The sequence below is a fragment of the Bufo gargarizans genome, chromosome 1, assembly GCF_014858855.1.
Source record: "Bufo gargarizans isolate SCDJY-AF-19 chromosome 1, ASM1485885v1, whole genome shotgun sequence".
NCBI lineage: Eukaryota > Metazoa > Chordata > Amphibia > Anura > Bufonidae > Bufo > Bufo gargarizans.
This window is the reverse complement of record NC_058080.1, coordinates 227,960,386-227,988,325: the sequence shown is the minus strand read 5'-3', so window position 1 is coordinate 227,988,325 and position 27,940 is coordinate 227,960,386. Positions and strand designations below refer to the sequence as shown.

Here is a 27,940-nt window from a genome sequence, read left to right as displayed (position 1 = left end):
TTAGCGCGCATGGGATGTAGCCAGCAGCTCGCCTTCTTCCCTGCGCCCTATCCAGTCATGTGACCTCCTGTACGCCCCTCTGTCCTCTTTTCCCGGCGCTCTCTGGTGACGTCACTGCTGTCAGTTCCATCAGGCGTGTGTCCTTCAGCTCCCAGGTGTATTTGCAGACATGGCCTCCGGTAGTCGGCAGCTCCTTGCCAGATGCATGTCATCCAGCGCCGCCGCCAAGAAGCTCGCCATCAAGCACGTAACGGTGATCGGAGGAGGCCTGATGGGAGCCGGGATCGCACAGGTGAGCGGCGCCTGCCAGTCATGTGACCTTCCCCCGAGTATGCCAGCACTGCTCTCACGGAACAGGGCGCCCCCTGTACATATGGAGTGGCATAGAAGAGTTCTGTAGAAAACCATCACCTGGTCACACATGGGCGATTTGTCGTGCAGACTCTGTATGTAATGACTGTGAGCTCTGCCACCTCCCGGGCACAGGGCAGATGGGCAGTGCTGTGTCATAGGTTCCTTAATATGTTTTTAATCTCCATTAGCAACCAAGGGTTAGAGCACTAGGGGGCGTCGCAGTGTCCGTCGTGGCCAGTAAAGTCTATGGAGGACTCAGCGGGAAATGCGCCCGACCTTCTTCCCATCAGCACATTATACTGGAAGATTTATCGTTTCCCTACGTTGTGCTTTTGGCATTAAAGAGTTGCAAACCCCGGTTTTGTGACTTTTTGAACGCCATTGCAACGAAATCTAGTCACAACCAGTATTTTACCGCCCTCGCCAGTAAGGCTACTTTCACACTCGCGTTTGGTGCGGATCTGTCATAGACGGATCCGTTCAGATAATACAACCGTCTGCATCCGTAACATAGCCAAAACTGATCTGTCTTGAACACCTTTGAAAGTCAATGGAGGACGGATCCGTTTTCTATTGTGTCAATTGGCGTTTGGCTCAGTTTCGTCAGACGGACACCAAAACGTTTTGGTCTCCGCCTACAAAGCGGAACGGAGCCAAACTGATGCATTCTGAACGGATCCTTTTCCATTCAGAACGCAATAGGGCAAAACTGGTCCGTTTTGGACCGCTTGTGAGAAACCTGAACGGATCTCATAAATGGAAAGCCAAAACGCCAGTGTGAAAGTAGCCTTACCGTAAAGGGGCCTTTCAGACCAGCGAGTGTCGCGCTCCTGACTCGCAGTGCAGCTCCCGTACTAAACTCCCAGCACTAACCGGGTCGCGTAGCATTATATTGTTTTATGGAGCTAGGTAACCCTGACAGAATTTTGTGAGTGTTATCCAATACATTCCAGAACTGTAAGGGTTACATAGCATCATCAATCAATATAATGCTATGTGACACCGGCAGTGCTGGAAGTTCAGGATGGGTGCTGCGCTGCGAGTCCGGAGCGTGACACTCACTCGTCTGAAAGGGGCCTTATCATCATTTACACCGGAAACCATTGTAAATGAAGTCTATGACAGCTACCAGCTAGAGTAGGTTTCAGTCTGGCGCACGGACCTCCTGGGGGAGGCATTTCATTTATCATGAGGTCTGCCGCTCGTCATAAATGAAATGCCTCCTCTTGCAGCGCAGGGTTCATCCTGACCGGTGTAGCACACGCCAGTCTTCATAAATCTGGACCATAGTCTGCTATTCCCAATATTGTCCATAGGGTATTCCATAACAGTTGGATAGATGCAGGTCTCACCACTAGAGAATGGGGTCCCCTATCTGGTGAGGCTGCCGCCATACACTGCATCCAGTTGGAGAATGTATGGAGAGCTCATTTCTATGGGAATTATGGATACATGAAAGCCAATAGAGAGATGCGCATCGGTAGGCAAACTTTTCCATCGATGGTCCACCTGGCAGCCACGTGAGCTAAGTGTAGGGGCCTCCTATCCCCACATAATGCAGGTCCCAGAAGTCTGGCATTTATGGCACAACCCTTGCATCTCACCTCCCCTGATATATGATATTACACGATTCCAGGTCCGAGGTGGTGGTGCTGATCCAGCTTCCTTTAAAGGGATTGTCCCATTAAGACAACTTATCCCATAGTCGCAAGATCCGCAAGCATGTCCTCTGCGCCATTCAACTCTATATGACAGGTACAAGTGCTTGACTATGTCCGGCGGGCCCATAGAGTTGAATGCCGCTCCACTCAAACAGGGATGGGTCCCCTTCTAGTGGAAATATTTGATTGTCGGAGGTCTGACCACTGGGGCCTCCGCCAATCAAATATTTCAGGAGGATAGGAGTTTGAATTGACTTAACGGGACAACCCCTTTAAAAGGGCATTCCGGGCCCCCATTCTCATGATTGGTGTGGGCCCCCCACAGATCTAATAGTTGTAAAGGATAACTAGAACAGGGATCAGCAACCTCTGGCACTCCAGCTGTTCTGAAACTACAACTCCCATAATCCTCCTTTCACTTCTATGAGAGTTACAAGAACAGCTGAGTCAGTGTGCATTCTGGGAGTTGTAGTTCCACAGCAGCTGGAGTGCTGAGGGTTGCTGATCCCTGTTCTAGATGCATATAGGCATATCTAAGCATTGCAAACATAGTACTAGTGTAAGGGGTCCCAGCAAGCTCAGTGCAGACGCGGCTTCCTCTGATGGGTCTGGTTAATGGTTGACGTAGTCTGTGCTGACCTCGACAATACTATCAGTTACCGGCCGGTTTTGTCTCCAGACTTCACCTTTGGTTCAGAGTTCTCACTGATTGTGTAGTTAAAGGGAACCTGTCACCGGGATTTTGTGTATAGAGCTGAGGACATGGGTTGCTAGATGGCCGCTAGCACATCTGCAATACCCAGTCCCCATAGTGTGCTTTTATTGTGTCAAAACCCCCATTTGATACATATGCAAATTAACCTGAGATGAGTCCTGTCCCTGACTCATCTTACGTACAGGACTCATCTCAGGGTCATTTGCATATGTATTAAATAGTTTTTTCCCTTTCATCCTCCATGACGGCATACCATGAGAGATGACCCGCCTCCAACCAGGTAGGGACAGGAAGTATAAGTTTGACTCTCCTCCGGCTCCTCCTCAGTGTCTTCCTGTCCCTCCAGGTAGGAGATGGGTTTTCTCTTATGGTCGCCGACCATGAAGAAAGAAGTAGAAGAAGGAAAGATGCCATGTGAGGAGGCAGCAGGGTCCGGTCCCCATTGGGGAAGCCGGGCTCTGGAAGACCTGTCTCTTACCTGCTGCTGGTGCGGGCAGACAGGTCCATGTGGGGCCGGACACTCAGGGAGTCCCTCCGGTCGGTGCGATGCTCCACACTGCGATCCGGCATGGCCGGCGCTCAGTGTCGTCACCGGAAGTGGACGCGCGTCATGCGTTCCACGAAGCGTTCCACAGCTCACTTCCGGATTGGGGCCTGAGAGCACTTCCGGGCGGTGGATCGCATGCCGGCGGCGGCGGGAAAATTAAAAAAACGCACAGGATTATGGCGGAAGTCGTCCTCTGATCTGAGGTCTGGAGGTAAAAACTATTTAAGAGGGGGAACAGTGTCTTTTGATTCCCTAAAAAAGATGCTGGACCCAGGTGAAATTATGGAGAACACTCAGGGATCCGTACTAGTGAGTAATTTACCAGGACAAGGGTAAAAGGCAGTATATTCTGTTAGATTAACCCTTATGTATTTTCTTTCTTTCTGTATGTGTGCAGAGCGAGAAAGAGAGTGCTCAGAAAGCAAAATCTAGTCAGAGGGCAAAAAAGTGCAGTCTCTGTTCTATTAAACTTTCTGATTCTTCTGCTAGGAAAGTGTGTAAAAAATGCACTGACAACATTTCTAAGGATTTAGTTCCGTCCCTAAAAGAAGAACTTAAAAACACAATTAGGGAAGAAATCAGGGCTGCTATGTCAGACACCTCATTAATTCCTTCCTGCTCCAAACAGGCGCAGGGACCAGCGACAAAAGCATCTGATTCAGAATTTGAGGAGGACTCAGAGTCAGGTGAACTCGGGTCTGAAGATTCTGGTTCAGATTCCGAATTTAAAAACTATCTTTTTTCATCGGAAGATACCAGAGAATTAATTAAGGCAGTTAGAGCCACTATGGATCTTTCTGATGAAAAAATCTGTAGATCAGTCCATGACGAGATGTTCAGTGGTTTTGAACAGAGATCTAACCGAGGTTTTCCGGTGCATAAAAACATGCACGATCTGATTAAAAGAGAATGGAGGTCCCCGGATAGGAAACTATTCATTCCTAGGACAATAAGGCGACGTCTCCCCTTTTCTAGCGAAGACGAAGCCTTGTTAACCACCTGCCCTAAGATAGATGTTTCTCTGTCTAAATTAGTGAAGGGTCCTAACGCCTTACCATTTGAAGACATGGGGTCATTAAGGGACCCCATGGATAAAAAGACAGATCAGACTCTTAAAAAAACATGGGAAGCTTGTGCTGCTCTGTTCAAACCAAACCTAGCGGCAACCTCAGTATCCAGATCATTAAAAAAATGGCTCACACAGTTAGAATCCCTATTGAAAGGCGGTAGTACATACGGTGATCTTAAAGATTCCTTTCCGCTCCTAATCAAAGCGGTGGATTTCCTATCTGATGCCACTGCGGAATCTGTCAGGATAGCTGCTAAGGCATCTGGGTTAGCGGTCGTGGCAAGAAGGTCCCTCTGGTTAAAATCCTGGTCAGGTGAGGTCAGTTCAAAATTAAAATTATGTACCTTACCTTTTCATGGTAATCTATTGTTTGGGGAGGATTTAGAGTCCATCCTAGAAAAGGCTAAGAAGACTTTTCCCAGAGATTCCGGGAAGAGGAAATTTCCCTTTCGGAGAGTTAAAAAAGGGACCCCCTTTCAAGCAAAGAAAACTAACAGGGACTCAGGCTGGTCAAGGGGAAGAAACCAGAAGAGTAGAGGGTACCTGTTTTCTTCAAAGAATACGGAACCGTCAAAGCAATGACGCCAGTGCTCAGGTAGGAGGGAGACTAAGTTGTTTTTTAGACTACTGGGAAAAAATTACAACAAACCCTTGGGTCTTAAATACGATCTCGGAAGGCTACAAAATAGTTTTCCGTCTTCCTCCTCCCTCAAATATTTTCAGGGTAACTCCTATTCAAAAGACAACTGTTCTCCAAACAAATCTGGAGGAAGGGATTCGGAAGCTTCTGGCTCAAAGGGCCATAATTCCAGTTCCCTATTCTCAAAAAGGTCAGGGATATTATTCAACCGTTTTTCTAGTAAAAAAACCAGACGGGAAATTTCGGTTAATAATAAACCTAAAAAACTTAAACAAATTCATACAGTACAACAAATTCAAAATGGAGACAATAAGATCAACCGTGAATCTGCTGAAAAAGGGGGACTTTTTAGCCTCCCTAGACTTAAGAGACGCATACTACCACATTCCGGTATGCAAACAGTCCCAAAAGTTCCTGCGGATAGCGGTTTATTTGGGGAAAGTTCTGTTCCATTTTCAATTCCAGGTATTACCTTTTGGGATAACATCGGCCCCCAGGGTCTTCACAAAGGTGATGCTGGAACTAGTGGCCCACCTGAGAAGGAGGAATATCTTGATTATTCCGTATTTAGACGACCTACTGATAGTAGGCGAGTCAAAACAGTCACTAGAGAACAATCTCTTTGTGACCTGCCAGACGCTGTATCTGGCGGGATGGCTAATAAATTGGGAAAAATCAAAGCCAATCCCGTCCCAGGAAATAGTTTTCCTGGGTCTCTCCCTGGACACCACTCGTCAAAAAACGTCTCTTACAGAACAAAAAGTCTCTGGAGTGGTAGAAAAGGTCTCACGGTTTCAGAGTCATCCATCCTGTTCGATACGAGAAGCCATGAGACTACAAGAGACCCTGACTTCTTGCATCCCTGCAGTAAAGTGGGCTCAGTTCCACTCTCGAATTCTACAGCAGTGGACGCTGGCCTGCTGGGACAGAAGCCAGGGCTCTCTGGAACAGACAGTTCTGGTTCCTGTTTCGGTGAATCAGAGTCTTCAGTGGTGGAAGCAAGTAAGCCACCTACGCCAGGGAATTCCGTGGAATACGGAGGAACAGGTTTTCATCACTACAGATGCAAGTCCTTGGGGGTGGGGAGCGCATTACTCTCATCACTATTTCCAGGGGGCCTGGGTAAACCACCAGAAAACTTGGTCCTCAAACCAAAAAGAATTGATGGCAGTTTGGGAGGCCATAAAAGTGTCGAGTCAAGACATAGAGGGAAAGGATGTCCAAATAAGATCAGACAACACCACAGTGGTAGCGTACTTAAACCATCAAGGCGGAACAAGAAGCCTATGTCTGAGTCAAATAACAGAAAAGATTTTTTCCTGGGCAGAAGGAAATATAAGATCCCTTTCAGCGGTCCATTTAAAAGGAAGCTTAAATGTGAAAGCAGACTTCCTAAGCAGGGTCAAGATATATCAAACAGAGTGGAGTCTGAAGGAAGAAGTTTTTCTCCAAATAACCCAAAAGTGGGGAGTTCCCCAAATAGACCTCTTTGCTTCAGCCACAAACGCAAAAGTAGACCGTTTCTTCTCCCTCAATCCAAGAGACAAAAGCGAAGGCATAGATGCCTTTTCAATAAAATGGAGGTTCCATCTAGCTTATGCCTTCCCCCCCCCTACAACTAATGTCTCGGGTGATAAAGAAGATAAGGCAAGACAAAGCCCATGTTATTTTGATAGCTCCCTTATGGCCCAAAAAATCATGGTTTCCTCTTTTGAAGATCATGTCAATCCAAAGTCCATGGATCCTTCCTTGGGATCAGGATTTGTTGTCGCAGGGTCCCCTTCTCCATCCCGAGGTGGAAAAGCTACATTTGGCAGCTTGGAACCTGAAAGGTTGATCTTAAAAGCTAAAGGCCTGACAGATCCCGTCATCAATACTATGTCGGCCAGTAGAAAGGAGACAACCTCTAAGATCTATAATAAGGTTTGGAGAACCTTTAATACCTGGTGTGTAAAAGAAAAAGTATCCCCTGAAAATTTTTCGGTCCTTTCAATTCTAGGTTTCTTACAGTCTGGGCTGGAGAAAGGTCTTCGTCCCAATACTTTGAGGGTTCACGTATCAGCCCTTAGTGCAGTTTTTGATGAAAAAATTGCAAATCATTCTTGGGTTGTCAGATTCCTTAAAGGGGCAGATAGACTGAGACCTTCATTGAAAGCTATGACTCCACCATGGGATCTTAATTTAGTTCTATCAGGTTTAACAGAAAGCCCCTTTGAACCTTTATCATCTGTCTCTATAAAATATATAACACTTAAAACCCTGTTCTTAGTAGCAATTACATCAGCCCGCAGGGTTAGTGAAATCCAGGCCCTGAAAATTAATGAACCTTTCTGTGTTATCTCTGCAGATAGAATTACGTTTAAGTTAGACAACTCCTTCCTTCCCAAAGTTGTGTCTAATTTTCACAGGCAAGAAGAGATATTGGTTCCCTCGTTTTGCGACGACCCGAAAACAGAAGGGGAGGAGAGGTTTCATAAATTGGACGTGCGGAGAGCAGTGCTTATATATTTAGAGGCCACGAAGGTTTTCAGAAAGACGGATTCCTTGTTTGTTCAGTTTCTTGGCTTAAACAAAGGGCAGAGAGCGACAAAAAATACCATTTCAAGATGGATTAAGACGGCGATCTCAGATTCATATAAAGCGCTAGGGAAATCACCTCCTGAAGCCTTTACAGCTCATTCTACGAGATCGGTTTCGGCCTCTTGGGCAGAGAGGGCAAACGCCTCATTAGAGCAAATTTGTAGGGCAGCCACCTGGTCTAGCCCTAATACTTTTATTAAACATTATAGAATCCATGTTAAGGCAGGTCAGGATCTAGCCTTTGGGAGGAAAGTCCTTCAAGCTATAATCCCCCCCTAAAATTGTTAATATGTTATATCTCATGGTATGCCGTCATGGAGGATGAAAGGGAAAAACCAAATTACGTACCGGTAATTCCCTTTTCATGAATCCTCCATGACGGCATAGGGGTTTCCCACCCTAAAAAAAAAAAAAAAAAGGGATATATGTAAATATATACGTTCATAAGATTATGATAGGCCTACACATAGGTGATGGTGTGCAAAAAAAAAAAAAAAAAAAGATTCGAAAGAACACTCTCTAGGCTGTCGATCCAGAAAGACACTGAGGAGGAGCCGGAGGAGAGTCAAACTTATACTTCCTGTCCCTACCTGGTTGGAGGCGGGTCATCTCTCATGGTATGCCGTCATGGAGGATTCATGAAAAGGGAATTACCGGTACGTAATTTGGTTTTTTGACACAATAAAAGCACACAGAGCTATGGGGACTGGGTATTGCGGATGTGCTAGCAGCCATCTAGCAACCCATGTCCTCAGCTCTATACCCAAAATCCCAGTGACAGGTTCCCTTTAAGGTCATCTTACCCAGAATTCCCTATAAAAAAAATCTACTTTAGATGAAAGATTTGTTGCGGATTTTAGGGTAAGCATTTTAACCAAAAATCTTCAAAATGAGACTTGAATGCTAATGAATGAGATTTTCAATACCACATGAACGCACAGGGGAAAATATCCTTACACTGCGGATTTGGAGCAGACGGGACGTTGTGCCTGAGGTTCTGTCAGTATGTCAGCTGTATGTATGTGTTGTTAAAGGGGTTGTCCAGGTTCAGATTTCACCCAGGCAGCACCCCTAATATGAGCAACGGGCTCTCCATAGGCACTGCTTGGCGGAGGCTTCCGCCCAGCAGTGAGCCTGGTGACATCACCGGCACTAGTGGGCGGGCTTTAGTGCTGCCCCAGCTTGGAAAACGGCCTGGGTGAAAACGGGGGTATGTCCGGGTTCAGCTCTGGGTTGTCTCATCATAGACAATTGGCTAGGTTATGCCCCCATTGTCTATATCGAGAACAGAGCCCCGCAAGGTGGTGGCTGGAGGACTCCGGTCCCACCACCATCAAGCCGGCTCCCTAAAGAAGTGAATGGGAGCATACTGCACTTGCGCGGCCCCCGCTCCCATTTATTTCTATGGGGTCGACGGAAATAGGCGATCCTGCGCTCGTTCAGTGTGTAGTGCTGGCGTTATTCACTTTTGGGGGTTTCCTTTGCATTTTTGCAGGTGGCTGCAGCAACCGGACACACTGTAGTATTAGTGGACCAGACGGATGACATCTTGAAGAAGTCCACCAAAACTATTGAAGACAGCTTGAAACGAGTCACCAAGAAGATGTTTGCAGACAAGCCTGAGGTGACATTCTGGTATCTTACTCTGCCTTCATATATTTTCTGCAGTATGTGGGCTCTAGAGACTTCTAGATGAGCTTATTTCTCACAGCCTAAAACCACAGTCAGTCTTAACAATGCCCTTTATTTATAAGGGGTCACTTGGTACCTTGTCTGTTTGATGCCCTGTCTTCTGCTCCTTCATTACAAAGAACTATGGGGGTCATTTATCAAACTGGGGTAAAGTCGAACTGGCTTAGTTGCCCAAAAGCAACCAATCAGATTCCACCTTTCATTTTCCAGAGGAGCTGTCCAAAATTAAAGCTGGCATCTTGTCAAATATATCTTTTATATAAAATATAAATATTTTATATAATTTTTTTTTTTTTTTAAATAAAATATGGAAATCAGTCAGAAAATCCACTAGGCGGACATAAAACGCCTTTCTTTTATCTTGAGACTCTAAATTTAATTTATGCAATTAATGAAAACAAAGGGGCAACCAATTATGCAAAATATATGTAATAATTTATTTATAAATGAGTACAAATCCAATATAAAACTGACATAAGATCAATGGATAGACAAATTGACGCAGTACCAACAAACCACCACTAGATGGAGATGTGATCCACTATCACTTTCTCATCAGCACAGAATTATTAAAAATAACATATGATAAGAAATAAATGCTATATCTTTATCAAACAGACCAATAATTAATACATCAAGAGAAGCTCAGGATTTTCTGTTTACCAACAGGTTATAACATGACAAAATACAGATTTATACAAGAGCAATAAATGTTGTCCCTTAACTCTGTCTCATCCTATGACAATCAAAAATATAAATGATATTAATATGATATTATATCCCACTCAGCAACCAGACTATGGAAATATAATTTCCCAGAGTTTTCCTCTACTCAGACAATGTCTAATCTCCCATTAGCAATATGCATCTTTGCTAAGAGGACAATTAGCATTAGGGAGGTGATTAACACTATGCGTTCCCGCAATATGGGAACTCTTGACTATATGCTTAGAGGAATATCTTAATAATATCACAAGCAAAAATATAACATACGTTACCAAGTCAAGGATGGACAGGTTTCTTAAAACTCTTCCAGTAGACAAAAATTAATCCAAGTTTCTTTTTGTTGTTGAAGTAAATTGTTAGTTGCAGTTATTTAAGTTGAAGAGTGTAGATTCATAGATAGCTTGTCCATAGATAGCTCCCTCTCTAATGTTTTTACATGCATACTTTATACCCCATGTTATCTAAAAACTCACCCCCTTCCAAATTAGGGATCTCCAATCAGACAAGGTGGGTGTATTCGTATGCAGATACCAATGATGTCATTTTAACCCTTGGAATACTGGTGAAAATGACATACTATTATTAATTTACCTCTAGATGGCACTGTTGTACCATATGACAATTTCAACATTAACTCTAAATACCTAATAATACATTAACATGACCTTATTAACCTATTGAATATGCATCAATATTAAGGGTTTCTTCCTGACATTTTAATTACCCCTAATCTAGACATGTTGGAGTCACCATCTCCTACTGTCTTCTTATGGACAATGGTTCCTTTTACTTAACATCCGGATTCATTAACTTGCCCACATGGCTGGCTAATAATATTCAGCTTTCCTCATGAAATCCAATTAGTAAGACGATAGCTTCAATACTTTTCTAAATCTTAAAAGTCTATATGGTCAGTGGGATATACACAGCATAAAATATATATTCTAACTAATGTGTGTGTATGTGTATGTATATATATATATATATATATATATATGTACACACACATAAACACACTGTTATACATAGATGACATATTATATAAGTCATTGGTTAAAGATATGTTGCAAATTTAAATACACCACACAGGAATATATAGAATATAATTATGAAGACATGAATGGGACATTCATACATCCAAAGTAGACTTGCCTAATGATTTTGTAATGAGGTAAAATAATACAATGCTATTCAAATGGTTGTCTCTCACAGATACATGTCTGTAGGACCCATCATAGTATTAACAGATATACTACATCTGCTCACAATAATTTTAAAAGACAATACATTCTATGTCCCTACAAACATGTTACCCAAATTGAACTCAGCATAACCTCATCTTGGCCTGTTTCAACCCTATAGAGAAATATCAGACTCTGGTTCAATCTCTGATTACACTTAAAGGCAATGGGCATTGATATTTAGACTATAATATCTTCCGATAAGATTGTACATTTATGAAAATGCACGACAATCTGATTGTTTGCTATGGGCAACCAAGCCAGTTCTACTTTACACCAGTTTGATAAATGACCCCTTATGTTTTACTTTGTGATGCTGCAGTGGAGAAAACCTGCTTTTAAAAATAGCTGGGCGGCACCCCTCGGACTTGTCATTGCCCGGGGGGCTTGATTGACAGGTTTCTCCCTATTTGTCTATTTCTAGATACTAGTGTGGATCGCGATGCTCGGCTGAATATTGCGTGTGCTCGAGTCAGTGTATTTAAATCTAATTTAGCCTCTATTTCTGAAAAGTTTCTGGCGGGATTCAAACTCACAACCTTCTACATTACAGACAAGAACCTTAACCACTACACTATAGAGCTGCATGGCCAGTTACTAAAAATAAAATATAACTGGCCATGCAGCTCTATAGTGTAGTGGTTAACATTCTTGGCTGTAATGTAGAAGGTTGGGAGTTCAATTCCCGCCAGAAACTTTTCAGAAATAGAGGCTAAATTAGATTTAAATACACTGGGTGTCCCCAAGCACTGACTCCATATATGGACATAGCTATATATGGAGTTCGGCTTAGGAGTCCCTGCTCTGACTAGAGTCCGGACACCTTCCCCTCAGGGGGTGCCTGGTTTAATGCTCGGGTTCTCCCATTGACTTCCATTGTGCTGGGGTTCTCCCATTGACTTCCATTGTGCTGGGGTTCTCCCATTGACTTCCATTGTGCTGGGGTTCTCCCATTGACTTCCATTGTGCTGGGGTTCTCCCATTGACTTCCATTGTGCTGGGGTTCTCCCATTGACTTCCATTGTGCTGGGGTTCTCCCGAGCATCCCAAAGTGTTCTACTCGAGCACACAAGACCTTGGTGCTCGATCAACACTACTAGACGCCTTTCAGTCATGCATACTTGGTTAGGGACAGTTTTTCTCGTGCCTGGCAGTTTTTTTTCTCTGAAATGGTGCAGCATTTCGCAGTTAGGCCTCATGGGAACAACTGTATATTTGTTCTGCATCCGATCTTCTTCTTTTTTTTTTTTTTTTGTACCCATTCATTTCAATGGAGCTGCAAAAAATGCGGACAGCGCACTGTTTGCTGTCTGCATCTGTATGTCCTTGCAGAGGTTCTGCAATAAAGATACATGTCCTGTTCTTGTCCGTTTTGTGGCCAAGAATAGGCAGTTCTACAGTAGGGGCCGCGGAAAGTGGGGGATGTGTATGGCCGGCATCTGTGTTTTGCGGATTCACAGTTTGCAGACAACAAAATGCATACGTTTGTGTGCATGCGGCCTAAAGCATATTTCTTTGTAAGGCTACTTTAACACTTGTCATAAAAAAATGGAAAAAGAGATCCGCTCACCACTATCCCCTCAGGGTAGGGGCTCTAATCTGAAATTGGGACACCCCTCAAAGCTAAGTCTGGTTAATATTTAAATATGGGATTGGCACTCATACATGGAACAAGAACAATGTTTAGTATGGTAAAATAAAAATCAACCTGTGACATATACAATCTCAATAGAAATGCAATCCTGATAAAAATACAATGTAAATGAATACAATAATAAATCAAAACACAATATGCATAATATCAATGTTATAAAATTATTTTGTAAAAAATCGGAAGTAACGCAGGAGCCGATGGCACTTAGTCGCCTCTCCTGCTTTTTCTAGTATGGACCTATGTGTGTTATGAACTAGTATGTTAGAGAGACAATAGTGCCGTCGGTCTCTGCCACTTTAGATGGTATTCCTCCTAGTGGGTTAAATTTCATACAATCCTCCCAAGCGATATTCCTACGTTTTTAAAATATAAATAGGAACTGGTTGATCTCATGAGTCTCTGTGTGATAACAATGCATATTGTGTTTTGATTTATTATTGTATTCATTTACCTTGTATTTTTTTTATCAGGATTGCATCTCTATTGAGATTGTGTATGTCACAGGTTGATTTTTATTTTACCATATTAAACATGTTCTTGTTCCGTATATGAGTGCCAATCCCATACTTTCACACTTGCATTGTTAATTCTGGCATTGAAGAATAGGACATGTTCTATTTTTTTGCGGAACGGAAGTGCGGATGCGGACAGCGAACTGTGTGCTCTCCGCATCTTTTCCAGCCCTATTGAAAATGAATGGGTCCGGATCTGTTCCGCAACGTTGCGGAACGGAACCGGATCCATTTTGCGGACGTGTGAATAGACCCTTAAGTTGTGTCCACATACCATAGAGGTGTTTGTCAAGTAACAGACTTTAACGTGTACCTGCACTTTTACAACTCTAACTGGTCGTTAAAGGGAATTTCTCACTAGGACATCCCCCTTTAACATGGAGCATCGAACACTGTGCTTTACAGTGAATCTCCTCTTCACATAGGTTTGGAATCTGGATTCAGCCTGCGGACCTTTTATAATAATGGGTATGAGTGGAGGTGCAATTTAATCTTTGCAAATAAATGTATTCCACTAGAGTTCCTGCTATTAAAAGCGGAGGCCCCAGCAGTCAGACTCCCGCCGATCAGACACTGCCACAGGGCATTCCGGGCCCCCCTGTTTAAGGCAGTGCTTATAATGTGTGCTAAATCCCATAAAATGAATTCTTTGGTGTAGCTCATTTTCTCATTTGCCTCCATGTTTTCCAGGCTGCTTCTCAGTTTATTGAGAAAACCCTGTCGCACTTCAGCACCAGCACAGACCCGGCGGCCGTGGTACACAGCACGGATCTAGTGGTGGAAGCCATTGTGGAGAACCTGGAAGTGAAAAACGAACTCTTCAAGAGACTGGATAAGTTTGCTCCAGAGTAGGACACCTTACTAAATACGTATTCAATAGAACGTAAAGAATGGCGCACAGTGCACAGCATAATATGTTCTCTGCTCCAAGTCATGAGATTTTAAGATCTGTTAGGACATCGCATTTGTGTGGTGCCTATGGGAGACAAAGGGAGTCCACTCCCTCTGTCACCGCTTACATGCAGTGGGTGCCATGTATGGGGTTAAATAGCCTGGATCGGCACTCCTGCCGGTCCATGCTGTCAGAGCACGAGTGCAGCTCATTTTTCCATCACATTATACACTGCTCATTTCCAGAGGTTACGTCCACCCTGTAATCCAGCAATGGTGGTCGTGCTTGCACGGTCCTTGTGGTGGCCGGGACTGTGGGAGTGCTCATAGGCACACATGCACAGCAGCTCCTGTCCCAGCCACCTCATATGTGCACTGCAGCAGTGGCCATAACCCTTGGATACAAGCAGTGTGTAATGTGAAGGAAAAATTAAACCAGGCACTCTGGTGGGGTTGATCCTGCTGATTAAAATGTATGAATAATGGTTGTGACGTTCCCAAGAAAAAATACTTTTGTTGTGCAAATGAGGGCTTGAATGCTCCGGGGGGTGGAACCGGACCACTTGATGCACCTCAAGTTTCCAGTGCCGTCCACGTCCCTCGGTGCACTGAAGCCCTCATTCATATGAAACATTTTTTTTCTCTTTTTCTCTTGAGCACCATAACTGATTTTTACAAGATGGGTGACAGATGCTCTTTAAAGGGAACCTGTCACCTCAAAAACACATATAAAACCGCCAGCATTACCTTATTGTAGCCCCCAGTCTGTTCATAATCATATGTTTGATCCGGTAATCTGATTCTCCAGAGATTCAGAAAAATGATGTTTTAAGCGACATCAGCGCTATCTTGCCGGTCAGCTTGAAGTCAAGGGGGCAGCGACTTCCTTGCTTCAAGTCGAAGTAAACGCGCCCCCTAATCGTTCCCTCAATTGTTAGATTGACGGCCTGCAGTGCTGCCGGGATCACATAAGTCTCGCTGCTGTAATCCGGGTTTCAGCGATGCACAGTGCATGCGCTGGCTAATGTGCGCGCGTGCAATTTCTTTGCCCTCGTGAGCGTGATCACTGGCTGCAGGCGGAGACGGGATTGCACCTTACCAAGGAGCACACTGCGCAAGACTTATGTGATCCCGGCCTCACTGCAGGCTGTCAATCTAACAAAAGAGGGGACGGGTGTGGGGGGGCGTGCTTACCTTGACTTGAAGCAAGGAAGCTGTTGCCCCCTTGACTTCAAGCTGACCGGCAGGATAGGGCTGATGGCGCTTAAAACTTAGTTTTTTTAATCTATGGAGCATCAGATTACCGGATCAAGCGCATGATTATTAACAGACTGGGGGCTACTATAAGGTAATGCTGGCGGTTTCATATGCGTTTTTGAGGTGACAGGTTCCCTTTAAATAGAATATGGCTATATACTGCACAAACAATTTGCTGATGGTGTCTAGAATATGAATTCTCCACTAATATCCAAAACTTTCCTGCTCGTCAGTAATTTTGATATTAGATGTACATATTACAGTATTGGTCTAGATCCCTTTATATTTCTTGTATGGTGGTCCCATTCACTTGGCCATAACCTGGCTACATATTGGAGTCTGTAGTGCAGATGCTATGCCAGTTCCAGTGGGAGACCTGTGCTTTCTGGGCATAGTATGGGCATTAAAATGCATCTGTTTGCTGGGCATCTGGAAGCAGCCTGTGAGCTGAAGGGCATTATATTTCCTTCTGTGCCATCCTATCACTGAATATAAGATGGAGGCCTAGTCTGTATCTGAGTTGACTGTTCTTTAATTTCTTACAGACATACCATATTTGCCAGCAACACCTCCTCATTGCCAATAACTGACATCGCCAACTCCACAACCAGGCAGGACCGGTTTGGAGGGCTGCATTTCTTCAATCCGGTTCCATTGATGAAGCTGGTTGAGGTAAGCTTGTGTGTTTGGATTGCAGCAAAACCCTGTATATATTGTGGACAGTGAAATAGTGACATTGTACTGTAAGCCACAGAGCTGCCGCCATCATTCGATATGAAGGTGAAAGTGGATTTTTTTTCAATTTAATGACCCTTTCCTGTCTGCCATTTAAAGGGGAATTAAGAAAATGAAAATACTTAAATATTACTTTATTATACATTCCCAAATACCGTACATTAGTTATAATGGCTCGTTTTGTCTGGGGCGCAATCATCAGGGGAAACAAAATGTCCGCTGTCCCATTAGTTCACACAAGACCTGTCCTAATCAAACAGCAGGACAAGTTACTTCACAACACTGAGCTAAAGAGCTGCCTCATCCTCCTCTCTGCTCTTCTTGTCAGGGATTATGATCCTGAATAGAGGTGATAAGATCTTCAGCTGAATCTCTGGGGAATGGAGTTCATGAGGAGGCAAGAAGTACAGAGAGGAGGTGGGGATAATGAGCAGCAGCACTTGTCTGCAGTCTCCATTACCACATTCTGACCTGCCAGTCCTCTCTGTACTTCATGTCTCCTCGTGAACTCCATTCCTACAAAAATTCAGATGTATTCAGGATCATAATCCCTGACGAGCAGAGCAGAGAGGAGGATGAGGCAGCTCTTTAGCTCAGTGTTGTGAAGTAACTTGTCCTGCTGTGTGATTAGGACAGGTTCTGTGTGTGCTAATAGGACGGTGGCCATTTTATTTCTCCTAATAATTGCTACCCGGGCAATACGAGTCATTATAACTAAAGAAAGGTATTTGAGAATATATTTATAATAAAGTAACATTTAAGTATTCAATTTTCTTAATTCCCAGAGAACCCCTTTAAGACAGAAGCAGGTATGAGTGGTTTCTAATTTCCAACTCAGGTTAGGCTGTCTCTTTCTTTAAAGGGGATTTCTCATTACTAGCATGTGCCACCAGGGGTAGGACTCACACCCATCTCGAGAATGGGCCCCCAGGAGAGCGCGGCGCTCCACTTATTTTGGGGGTCCTGTTGCGGAGAGCCAGGATCTGCACTTATCTGACATTGGTGGCATGTCCTAATGATATGCTGCCAATGAGTCAGATGAGACAACCGCTTTGAGACCAGCTGTGTGTGGAGACTCGGTGGCAATGCTCCATGGGAAAATAATATAGCGAGAGAAGCGTCTCGCTAGCACTGCATTTTAGAAGGGGCCCCCTATGATTCTGACTTTTTAACAAGTTTGGGGACATGACAAGGGAAAATAACCACTCCAAATCTCTTTTTGCATACCATTTCCACCCCAAAATGAATGTTCTCAACCTGTTACTATACAGAGACATTATATAACCGAACTGTTCCTCAATAGAAATGAGAAAATCATATGTGAGCACAAACTCAATGGATCCGATAAACAAGAACACACATGAACATAAATTGCAAATATTTTATTGATAAGTCGCATAAAAGACGACCAAAAGTTAGACAGTAATAAATATATTGAATATGATGCAGTATTGTGGTGGCACCGCAAAACAGCGCCCCACCAAGGTTACACAAGAATCGTTATATTCCCTAAGTCCATGTCTCTAAATGGCCTAATTATCATCAAGATAAATTATCTCATCCACAGGCCAGCTCGCGTTTCGCCAAGCTTTTTTCACGCCCCTTCGAAAAAGCTTGGCGAAACGCGCGTCAGGGGTCCGCTCACCAAGGATCCAAGGTCGGTTCCTCAATACTTTCACGTGTGTTTGTTATATGTGTTAGTTTTATGCTTGCTGTGATTTCATATATGGGGGATGTAGGCAGCATATAATGACCTCCGATGTTTGGATGTGTCATTTACACATTGCTACTCTTGCAAGCATGCCAACACTTGCACTTTTACTAGAGCTCATGTCTCTTTCTGGCCTGTGGATGAGATAATTTATCTTGATGATAATTAGGCCATTTAGAGACATGGACTTGGGGAATATAACGATTCTTGTGTAACCTTGGTGGGGTGCTGTTTTGCGGTGCCACCACATTACTGCATCATATTCAATATATTTATTACTGTCTAACTTTTGGTCGTCTTTTATGTGACTTATCAATAAAATATTTGCAATTTATGTTCATGTGTGTTCTTATTTATCGTGTCCTATACAGAGACATTACCAGGGGGACAGCGAATACACGAGTAATAATGCCCTGCTCCTCTATGCTGCTGTAGTCTTCACTTTTACAACTTTCACTTTCATAGACTTTCTCAATAAAGTCTCTGGGGTTTTTAGTGAACGTTTGCCTTGATACACGATAGTTATTTTGAGTGAAAATCACACAGATCTGTGTATGATTTCATCTTTCTCCTCTACAGTCTTGCACAACAAAATATATAAATATAGTGATATTAGTGTTGGGCGAGCATGCTAGGCCGAACATCATTTTGACTCGAGCTTCGCTATACTTGGCACATCGTGGTGTTCGGGCACGAGCTCGATACTCGGGTCTCCTCCACACACGTTTGTTGGCTGTGACACAGCCAATAAACGTGCACGGAGGTACTGGCACTCACTGTAATGCCGTAGCCATGTTGGTTACTGGCATTACAGTGATTGTCTGGCCGGAACGCGTCATCGGGTGCTATATATGGTTCGGCTCAGTCTTGGTCAGGGAGAGCTGCAGCAGAAGGGACGGATAGTGTAGGGATAGGAATTGTTTTTTATTTTTTTCAGGCAGGGTTTACTGGTGAAAGGTGTTTTTAAGGACTATTGTTTTATCTGGCTGCAATATATATTATTAGCGCAACCTGCGTTATTGGCTGCGACCCCCTCTCCTCCTCCTCCTCCACTTCCACCTCTGAATTCTCATGCAGCACCAGTCAGCCATCAGTTAGTAGCTGAAACTAATTTGCTTAGGTGACAAACAGCACACCGCTGCAGAGCTGTGGCAGGGTATAAGGGACCAGACTGAGCTGTGGCTCTCGCCACTCAACCTACAACCAGGCATGGTTGTGTCTGATAATAGCCGTAACTTGGTGGCGGCTTTGGAGCTCGGCAAGCTCACACACATACCATGCCTAGCCCACGTGTTCAACTTAGTGGTTCAGCTGTTTCTCAAAACCTACCCCAATTTGTCTGAGCTACTGGTGAAGGTGCGCCGCGTGTTTGTCCATTTCCGAAAGTCATCTACAGCTGCCACCGGTCTGGCAACGCTGCAGCAGTGCTTGCAATTGCCAGCTTGTCAAATGTTGTGCGAACTCCACGTTCCACATGTTGGCCAGGCTTTGTGAGCAGCAGAGGGCAGTAGTGGAATACCAGCTGCAACATGGTCATTGCCATTCCAGTCAGCTTCTGCTCTTCACAAGTGACGAGTGGGCATGGATGTCTGACCTCTGTGAGGTTTTATGCAACTTTGAGGAATCAACACAGATGGTCAGCGGCAATAACGCTATTATCAGCGTAACCATCCCACTTCTGTATCTACTCAAACGCTCGCTGCTCACAATGAAGGCGGACACTTTGCATGTGGAAGAGGTATAAATGGGGGAAGACAGTACACAGGGTGATAGCCAGACCACCCTCAGTTCGTCTTCTTAGGGCAAATTGGATGATGATGAAGAGGAGGACCAGGAGACAGTTTCCTCTGCTACAGAGGGTAGTTCCCATAGCACATTTATTACATCTGTTCAGCGTGGATGGGCATAAGAGGATGAGGAGATTGAGAGTAATCATCCTGATGAGGACAGTGAAGTCTTGTCTGTTGGGACTCTGGCACACATGGCTGACTTTATACTATGCTGTCTTTCCCGTGACCCTCGCGTTATACGCATTTTGGCCAACACCGATTTACTGGTTGTTCACCCTTCTCGACCCCCGCTACAAAGAGAACTTCTCATCTCTCATTCCTGTGATGGAGAGGACGAGCAAAATGGTGCAATACAGAAGGTCCTTGTGGAAAAATTGCTCCAAAAATTTCCAGCTGACAACGCTGGCGGCAGAGTACGTAGTTCCTTGGGCAACCAAGGAGGGGAGACGAGGGGAACATACAGCAGTTCTAACAGAGGCAGGGCAACACTCTCCAAGGCCTGGGACAGTTTTATGACACCCCACCAGCACCCTCACCCTAATGCGCAGCCTAATTCATAAGGAGGGAAATGTTTTGGAAGATGGTGAAGGAGTAAGTAGCAGACCGTGTCAGCGTCCTCAGTGATCCCTCAGTGCCTTACAACTACTGGGTGTCCAAGCTGGACACGTGGCACGTACTGGTGCTCTACGCCTTGGAGGTGCTAGCCTGCCCTGCCGCCAGCGTTTTGTCACAGCGTGTATTCAGTGCTGATGGGGGTATAATAACTGCTAAGCGTATCTGCCTGTCAACTGAAAATGCTGACCGGTTGACTCTTACCAAAATGAACAAGGCCTGGATTGCCCCTGACTTCTCTACTCCACCAGAGGAAAGCGGCTGAACATAAAGGCACTCTAAATGTGGCTTTTATGGTGTATTGAATACACTGTATTCGCATGCACCCCTTCCACCACTAAAAAGGGTATATGGTTCAATCTTCCTTTTCTCATCCTCCTCCTCCATCATATCAACATGCTTATTAGGCTGCCCTCGCTCCTAATGTTTTAGATGGTCAGATCAGCGGTGGGCCCTCACCCGTAATGTTTTTGAGGGTCAGATCAGCAGCAGGCCCTCGCCCGTAATGTTTTTGAGGGTCAGATCAGCAGCAGGCCCTCGCCCGTAATGTTTTTGAGGGTCAGATCAGCAGCAGGCCCTCGCCCGTAATGTTTTTGAGGGTCAGATCAGCAGCAGGCCCTCGCCCCTAATGTTTTTGAGGGTCAGATCAGCAGCAGGCCCTCGCCCCTAATGTTTTAGATGATCAGCTCAGCAGCAGGCCCTCAACCATAATGTTTTAGAGGGTCAGATCGGCAGCAGGCCCTCGCCCGTAATGTTTTATAGGTTCACCAGCAGGCACTCGCCCATAATGTTTTTGAGGCCCGAGCATCCCAAAGTGTTCTAGAGCACCCGAGCACTTTGGTGCTCGATCAACACTAATTGATATGAATGTTAACATCGGTTTCCTAATGTGCTTTTTCGCTCTTATCTTCCAGGTCATTAAGACACCGATGACCAGCCAAACGACTTTTGATTCTCTGATAGATTTCAGTAAAGCACTTGGAAAGACTCCTGTGTCATGTAAGGTAAAGTGGCGCTGTAGACTGAACTCTGATACCAGATAAGAATGTCACCGTTTTTTTATAATCTTTGAACATTACCACCATAATTCCTCATTCTTCTGTATTTCGATACTCTTGGCCATATGTTAGCAACTATGACTCTCATCATATATAAATATGCGGCCAGCGTTCCTGTCACTTATATAAAAATGTATAGTCTGTTTTTGTTTTCAGGACACCCCTGGGTTTGTTGTCAACCGTCTTCTGGTGCCCTACCTAATGGAATCCGTCCGTCTTCACGAAAGAGGTATGTCGCTGCACAGTTTGCGGTTTCTCCTATCGCAGCACAGTGGCTCAGTGGTTAGCACTGGTGCTTTGCAGCATCGGGGTCCTAGGTTCTAATCCGACCAAGGACAACATCTGCATGGAGATTGTATGTTCTCCCCATGTTTGCGTGGGTTTCCTCTGGGTACCCTGGTTCCTTCCCAAACGTACTAATAGCTTAGTTTGGAGTTCAAATTTGTGAGGTTCTAATATGAGCGATGACTATCACTGCACAATACTGCCAACTATGTAAGCGCTATATAAATGCATCCAGCAAACAATCTGTTTATCAGAAAAGCAACCAGTGCGATTAATATATTTCCAATTATTTGGCTTGGCTATTTTCCCTTGTCATGTCCCAACGCTTGTTAAAAAGTCAGATTTTAACTCGTAGGGCGCCACTACCATAAGGTTAGACTGTGGAAGAGATTTTGCACACAAGCGAGTCCGTTGCTCCATGTATGAGTGGGATCCTCCATTCCGGACTTGCAGGAGCGCAGGCCGTTATACTGATTTATAATGTTGTGTGCCTCTGCTTGACCTTATTTCTAAAGAATTATAGTGACATAAATCTGTCAGTATGACCCTGTAGAAATAAGGTCAAGCAGAGGCACATAGCATTATAAATCAGTATAATGCCCTGCAAGTCCAGAACGGAGGATCACACGCAGAGCAATAGACTTGCTCGTGTGCAACAGTCCTCAATCAGCGCTGCGCAGGCGTGAAATGCAACACAGTTTTAAAGAAGCGTGTGCCTCCTCATAATTGTGGCACATGTTGGGCCACCTGTGCGCCAGAACTGAAATCTATCCAGCCAGGAGCTGAGGTACATTTCAGATGCAATGTGCGCCGGTTTTCTGGCACACGTTAACTGTTTCAGGCCACAAATGAACAACTGGCTCAGTTTTTACAGAAATATCAAGAGCGTTGGAAAGGTCACACAATTTAGCACAAACTAGGACTTAAAGGGAACCTGTCACCGGGGTTTTGTGTATAGAGCTGAGGACATGGGTTGCTAGATGGCCGCTAGCACATCTGCAATTGTGTAAAAAAAACGATTTGATACATATGCAAATTAACCTGAGATGAGTCCTGTCCCTGACTCGTCTCACATACAGGACATCTCAGGTTAATTTGCATATGTATAAAATCGTTTTTATACACAATAAAAGCACACAGAGCTATGGGGACTGGGTATTGCGGATGTGCTAGCGGCCATCTAGCAACCCATGTCCTCAGCTCTATACCCAAAATCCCGGTGACAGGTTCCCTTTAAGCTAAAATGTGTGACTTTTCTCCCACTTTGCTGCCATCTAGTGGACACATAATGAGCAGCAAGTCACTTGATTTTTTTTTTACCTTTTTCTGACACACAAGTAAATAAGCATACAGAGTGCGTCAAGGTTCTCAGCTAGCACTGTTTTGTATATGTAGATCTCTATGGACATACTCCATGTCCGGTATAGTAGACACCAACCTCAGGACTCGCTCTCTCCCTGTGCCAATGACTATTCATCCTGGGCAGAATGCATCTATGACCATAGAAGTAATGATCTTGTGTAAAGTTTGTGGAATTATTGTGTTTTTAAGAATTCTGATCAGTTTTAAATAGAATTGGGTTTGACATAAAGAGCATCTGTTATCATGATCACCCCTGTTAAACCAAGCATGCTGTCTGGTAGGGTTGATCATGGCGACTAGAAGGAGCCCTTTCTCTCTGCAATCAGAATTATTGATGCAGAGAAATTCTTATCTTTAGCTACATGTAAATGAGGTTCTCAGAGCACAGAGGGGCTGGCTTAGCCCCTTGGAGCACCACTGCACTTCTGCCTCTCCCCATTACAGGGGCGAACTGGGAACTTAACCTGGTCCTGGAAAAAATAAAAATAAAAGCGGACACATTTTTAAATGGATCCAAGTCAACAGAAGACGTGGTAACACAAGTTGGCAGGGTCAGAAATACCATAGTGCAAAATCCCATCCCATCATAACCATATACCACAGTGCAGAACAGTATACTGCCCCAAACGCTGTCCCTCTGTGGTGGCCACCAATAGCTGCCATTTTCTGTCCAACAGTTGTCACTGATTAAAGCCTGTATTAGACAGGCAGATTATGCAGACGATTGTCGGGAGAGAAGCGTTTCTTCCCGGCAAATGCCTGCTTGTCAGTGGAGGAGACCCCTGCTCGTACAGGCATTAATCTCCTCCAGAGAGGGGAACTCTCCTGCTCATACTGAATCATTGTTTGTCGGCAGGAGATCATGATTGAACACCACGCTGGCAACCAATGATTTTTAAACCTGTTGAAAGGTTTGAATTGTCCGATGAACGAGCATTTGCTCTTTCATTGGTTAATCGCTGGCAATATTACACTGCCAGATCATAGGAATGCTTGTTAGCGAAGATCTAGCAGTCTACCAGTCTAATACATCCTTAGGGCTCATGCACATGAACGTATTTTCTTTCTGTGTCTGTTCCGCTTTTATTGCGGAACCATTCACTTCAATGGGTCTGTAAAAAAAAAAAAACTGAAGTTACTCCGTGTGCATTCCATTTCCATATGTCCGTTCTGGAAAAAAAAATATAGAACATGTCCTATTATTGTCCGCAAAACTGACAAGGATAGTACTGTTCTATTAGGGGCCAGCTGTTCCATTCCGCAAAATACAAAATGCACACGGACGTCATCTGTATTTTTTGTGGAAAGCAAAATACATACAGTCGTGTGCAAGAGCCCTTAAGGGTGTTATTTCACGACAGCAAATTGTATTTATTATGTAGAGGAAGTTAATACAAGCCACTTACTAATGTATTGTGTTTGTCCATATTGCTTCCTTTGCTGGCTGGATTCATTTTTCTCATCACATTACCACCTGCCTCCCAGTGAGATTGACAGGGCCGAGCATTGAAGCAGTGAGGGTGTCTGGCCTTGTCGATTTCACTGGGGGGGGGGGATTGGCAGCAGAAAGAGGCGGAGGTGGCCAGCCCCTTGGTGCTCCGAGCACCTCATTTACATGTAGCTAAAGATAAGAATTTTTCTGCATCAGTAATACTCCTTCTAGTCGCCATGATCCCATGAGTAGGTAAAGAGTTGGTGGGTGGGACGTTGTCTTATTTATGTCTACATACCTTCTTCTATAGCAACAACTGTCCCTTCCGAAAGTAAGCAGCCGGAATGTGAACAGGGACCTACCTGCCTTTATGTTTATTACGTGTTCAATTAATGGAATGTATAATCGTGTCTTCAGGTCATGCATCCAAGGAAGACATCGATGTGGCAATGAAATTGGGAGCCGGTTACCCAATGGGTCCCTTTGAACTCCTGGATTATGTTGGACTTGACACTAGCAAATACATCATTGATGGTAGGCACAGTCATTTATTTGAATTGGCAAAAGATAGTATGTCATTGTATTTACCTGCTAAAGTAAAGGGAATTTTTTATTTTTTTGCAGAAACAGCGCCCCCCATCTGCTCATTTCAATTAAATGAGTAATAGCTGCAGTACCAGACACAGCCTATGGACACATGTGGCGCTGTTTCTGGAAAACAGTAGACGCATTTTGCTAATCCTGAACAACCCTTTTAATACCTCTCAGATGTTATGCAGTAGTTCTTTAGGATAGGTCATCAATATCTGATCGGCGGAGGTCTGACACCCGACACCCCCTCCGATCAGCTGTTAGAAGGGGCTGCTGAGTGTTCAATAAGCGCTGCGGCCTCTACCTAGGACATGTGAAGTCAACGTACGTTGGTCACATGGCGTAGTTGCTGCTCAGCCCCATTAAAGTGAATGGGGCTGAGCTGCAAAACCAAGCACAGCCACTGTACGATGTATGGCGATGTGCTCGGAAACTGCCTCGGGTTGGCTGCGCTTCCCAGAGCTCCGGGGAGTGGGGCGGCTCCCTGAAACAGCTGATCAGCGGGGGTCCCAGGACTCGGACCCCCACCGATCTGATAATGATGACCTATCCTAACAGGTTAGACCTAGAATAAACCCTGTTTGCCAGACCTGAATTTTTCCGCCACTGTTACTGCAGGAAGAATTCACTCGCTGATCATCTCCAGTGCCTTTGTAGATGTGCTGGGTCTTTCAGAGCAAGATGTACTCCTTAGGGCTTATGCAAATGAGCGTCTGTGCCCATATTGCAGACCGCACACACGGCAGGGCCGCAATATACGGGCATTGGCCGCGTGCACTCTGTATAACGGTTGCGGGCCCATTGACTTGAATGGGTCCACAATCCTCAAGATACGGAGTGGAGGCACAGATCGGAAGCACTATGAAGCGCTTCTGTAGGTTCCGCATCGCAAAAAAAAAATATAGAACATAGCCTATCTTGTGCGGACCGTCTCTTGCGGATGGTGCCCTTGCATTGCGGACAGCTATTTGCGGTCCACAGCACGGGGCTCACATGCTAGTGTGCCCTTATCTGAAGTGATAGTAAAGGGGATATTCATGACGAAAATTTTTTTTTCTTTTTTCTTTTTTATGAGCGTCTTCCCCCTGATAGCAAATTTTTTTTCTCTTGACCAAGCCATCCATACTGCATATAGAAATATTTTATTTCGGATACAGAAGTTGGTATGGGACAGCTCCTTCCTATTTAAAGGGGTTCTGTCACCTCGTTTTAGGTTATAGAGCTGCGGACATGCACGGCTAGATCGCCGCTAGCATGTCTGCAATATACCTGTCCTTCGTACAGCCCCTTGGGCACCTTACAAGACTAATTTACATATCTCTAAAATAATTTTTAAAACAAAATAAAAGCGCACAGCCCTATAGGACCGGTATATTGCGGACATGCTAGCGGCGATCTAGCCGTGTATGTCCGTATCTCTATAACCGAAAACGAGGTGACAGAATCCCTTTAAGTATATAAGTAGGGGAGCCCCCATGCCATAGAAGTAAATGGGGCAGCGAGCAGGTAAACAATGAAGGGAAAGCTGATCAGCGGGTGGTGCCGGTTGTCAGACCCCCACCGATCTGATATTGATGGCCTCAGTTGCCATGGTCAGTAGTTTCACAGATGACGAGGCACTCTCTGTATCCGATCACCTGCTGAAAATCCCAAAAATGATTATCTGAAAGTGTCACCATAATCGTATTGACCCGCAGAATATGTTTATCATTTTGTTTTTTTTTGCTATTTTTTTTTGGCCATAAAAAGCAAACGCAAGAAACCCTGGTAGAATTGTGTTTTATTCCCCATTACACCTAGCTGTCCTATAAAAACTAGCACATCCCACACAAAAAAATATATAAAAAAAATTGGAGATAAAAAGCATAAATGTCGTTGCCAAAATTGACTTGGCCCTGAAAGGGTTAAAGCAATGTCTACCTATTTTGTATTATCTTGAATTCTGCTAATGCCCACTTTTCTTCCAGGTTGGCACCAGATGGAGCCTGAAAACCCCCTTTTTGCTCCCAGTGAGTTGCTGAATAAACTAGTTGCGGAGAAGAAACTAGGAAAGAAGACTGGAGAAGGCTTTTATAAGTACAGATAGTTCCCTTTGCTGCACTGTGAACCTACGGTATATTTTCTACAGTCTCTCTTGCTTGCTATATGATTGCTATGACCATTTTTCGGATCACTTCATACGTCCATACTCTAGTGCCTTACAGCAAGGATTATCTCTTTATGATCAAAATCCGTTTGTACATCGGCTTACAACGTTTCTATGTCATAACCAAGCTGGAGTCAATAAAAACCAGTCATGTAACTCTGCCGCCGTTTACCTGACTCGATCAGTTTTCGTGCAGCTGACTTGCATGTGGATGACGCCTCTGTTTGCACATTTAAGTCTAATTCCCTTTTCCTGTCGCATAGATATATCAAAGCGGAATTTCTACCAGGACCCAAGATCAGATCTAGGAGCCACATTCTCTGTCACTCGCATCAGGGCCGTGTGATATGATTGTGGGATGCATATGGTTATCATGCAAAAGCATTACAGAAACGATCAGATTGTTAAGTCCCCTAATGGGACCAAAAAAAAAAAATGTATTACTCAATAAATAGTTTAATTGTTAAAAAAATTACTAAATTGTTTAAAAAAATAATAATAATTATGACGTTAACACAGTGAACAATATACGCAGAAAATACTGCAGCAAAATTGCATTTTTGTCATTTCTCTGATCCCCCAAAAATAATTTAAATAGGTAAATGTACCCCAAAATGGTTTTATAAAAAAAAAAAAAGGTCTCTAATATGTCATGCAGCCAAATCGACAGATAGGTAGT

The 27,940-nt window shown here is 44.2% G+C and overlaps 1 protein-coding gene across 2 annotated transcripts; it reads left to right on the top strand.

The window, feature by feature from the left end:
* The first annotated feature begins 8 nt into the window (after positions 1-8).
* HADH (hydroxyacyl-CoA dehydrogenase) lies at positions 9-27,724 on the top strand. 2 transcript variants are annotated; one of them, XM_044302000.1, is made up of 9 exons: positions 9-292; positions 9,062-9,190; positions 14,082-14,239; positions 16,085-16,211; positions 21,302-21,391; positions 21,602-21,674; positions 24,942-25,058; positions 27,083-27,228; positions 27,525-27,724. In XM_044302000.1, the coding sequence occupies exons 1-8, from the start codon at positions 170-172 to the stop codon at positions 27,199-27,201; spliced, it is 936 nt and encodes a 311-aa protein (XP_044157935.1). In that variant the 5' UTR covers positions 9-169; the 3' UTR covers positions 27,202-27,228; positions 27,525-27,724. The 2 variants fall into 2 exon arrangements, with proteins under 2 accessions (XP_044157935.1, XP_044157925.1); XM_044301990.1 differs by lacking the exon at positions 27,525-27,724 and having other exon boundaries at positions 10-292; positions 27,083-27,422.
* The last annotated feature ends 216 nt before the right edge of the window (positions 27,725-27,940 follow it).

Coding starts and splice junctions, on each gene's coding strand:
- HADH (XM_044302000.1), top strand. CDS start 170: ATGGCCTCCGGTAGTCGGCAGCTCCTTGCCAGATGCATGTCATCCAGC. Junction 293..9,061: donor TGGGAGCCGGGATCGCACAG/GTGAGCGGCGCC, acceptor GCATTTTTGCAG/GTGGCTGCAGCAACCGGACA. Junction 21,675..24,941: donor CGTCCGTCTTCACGAAAGAG/GTATGTCGCTGC, acceptor TCGTGTCTTCAG/GTCATGCATCCAAGGAAGAC.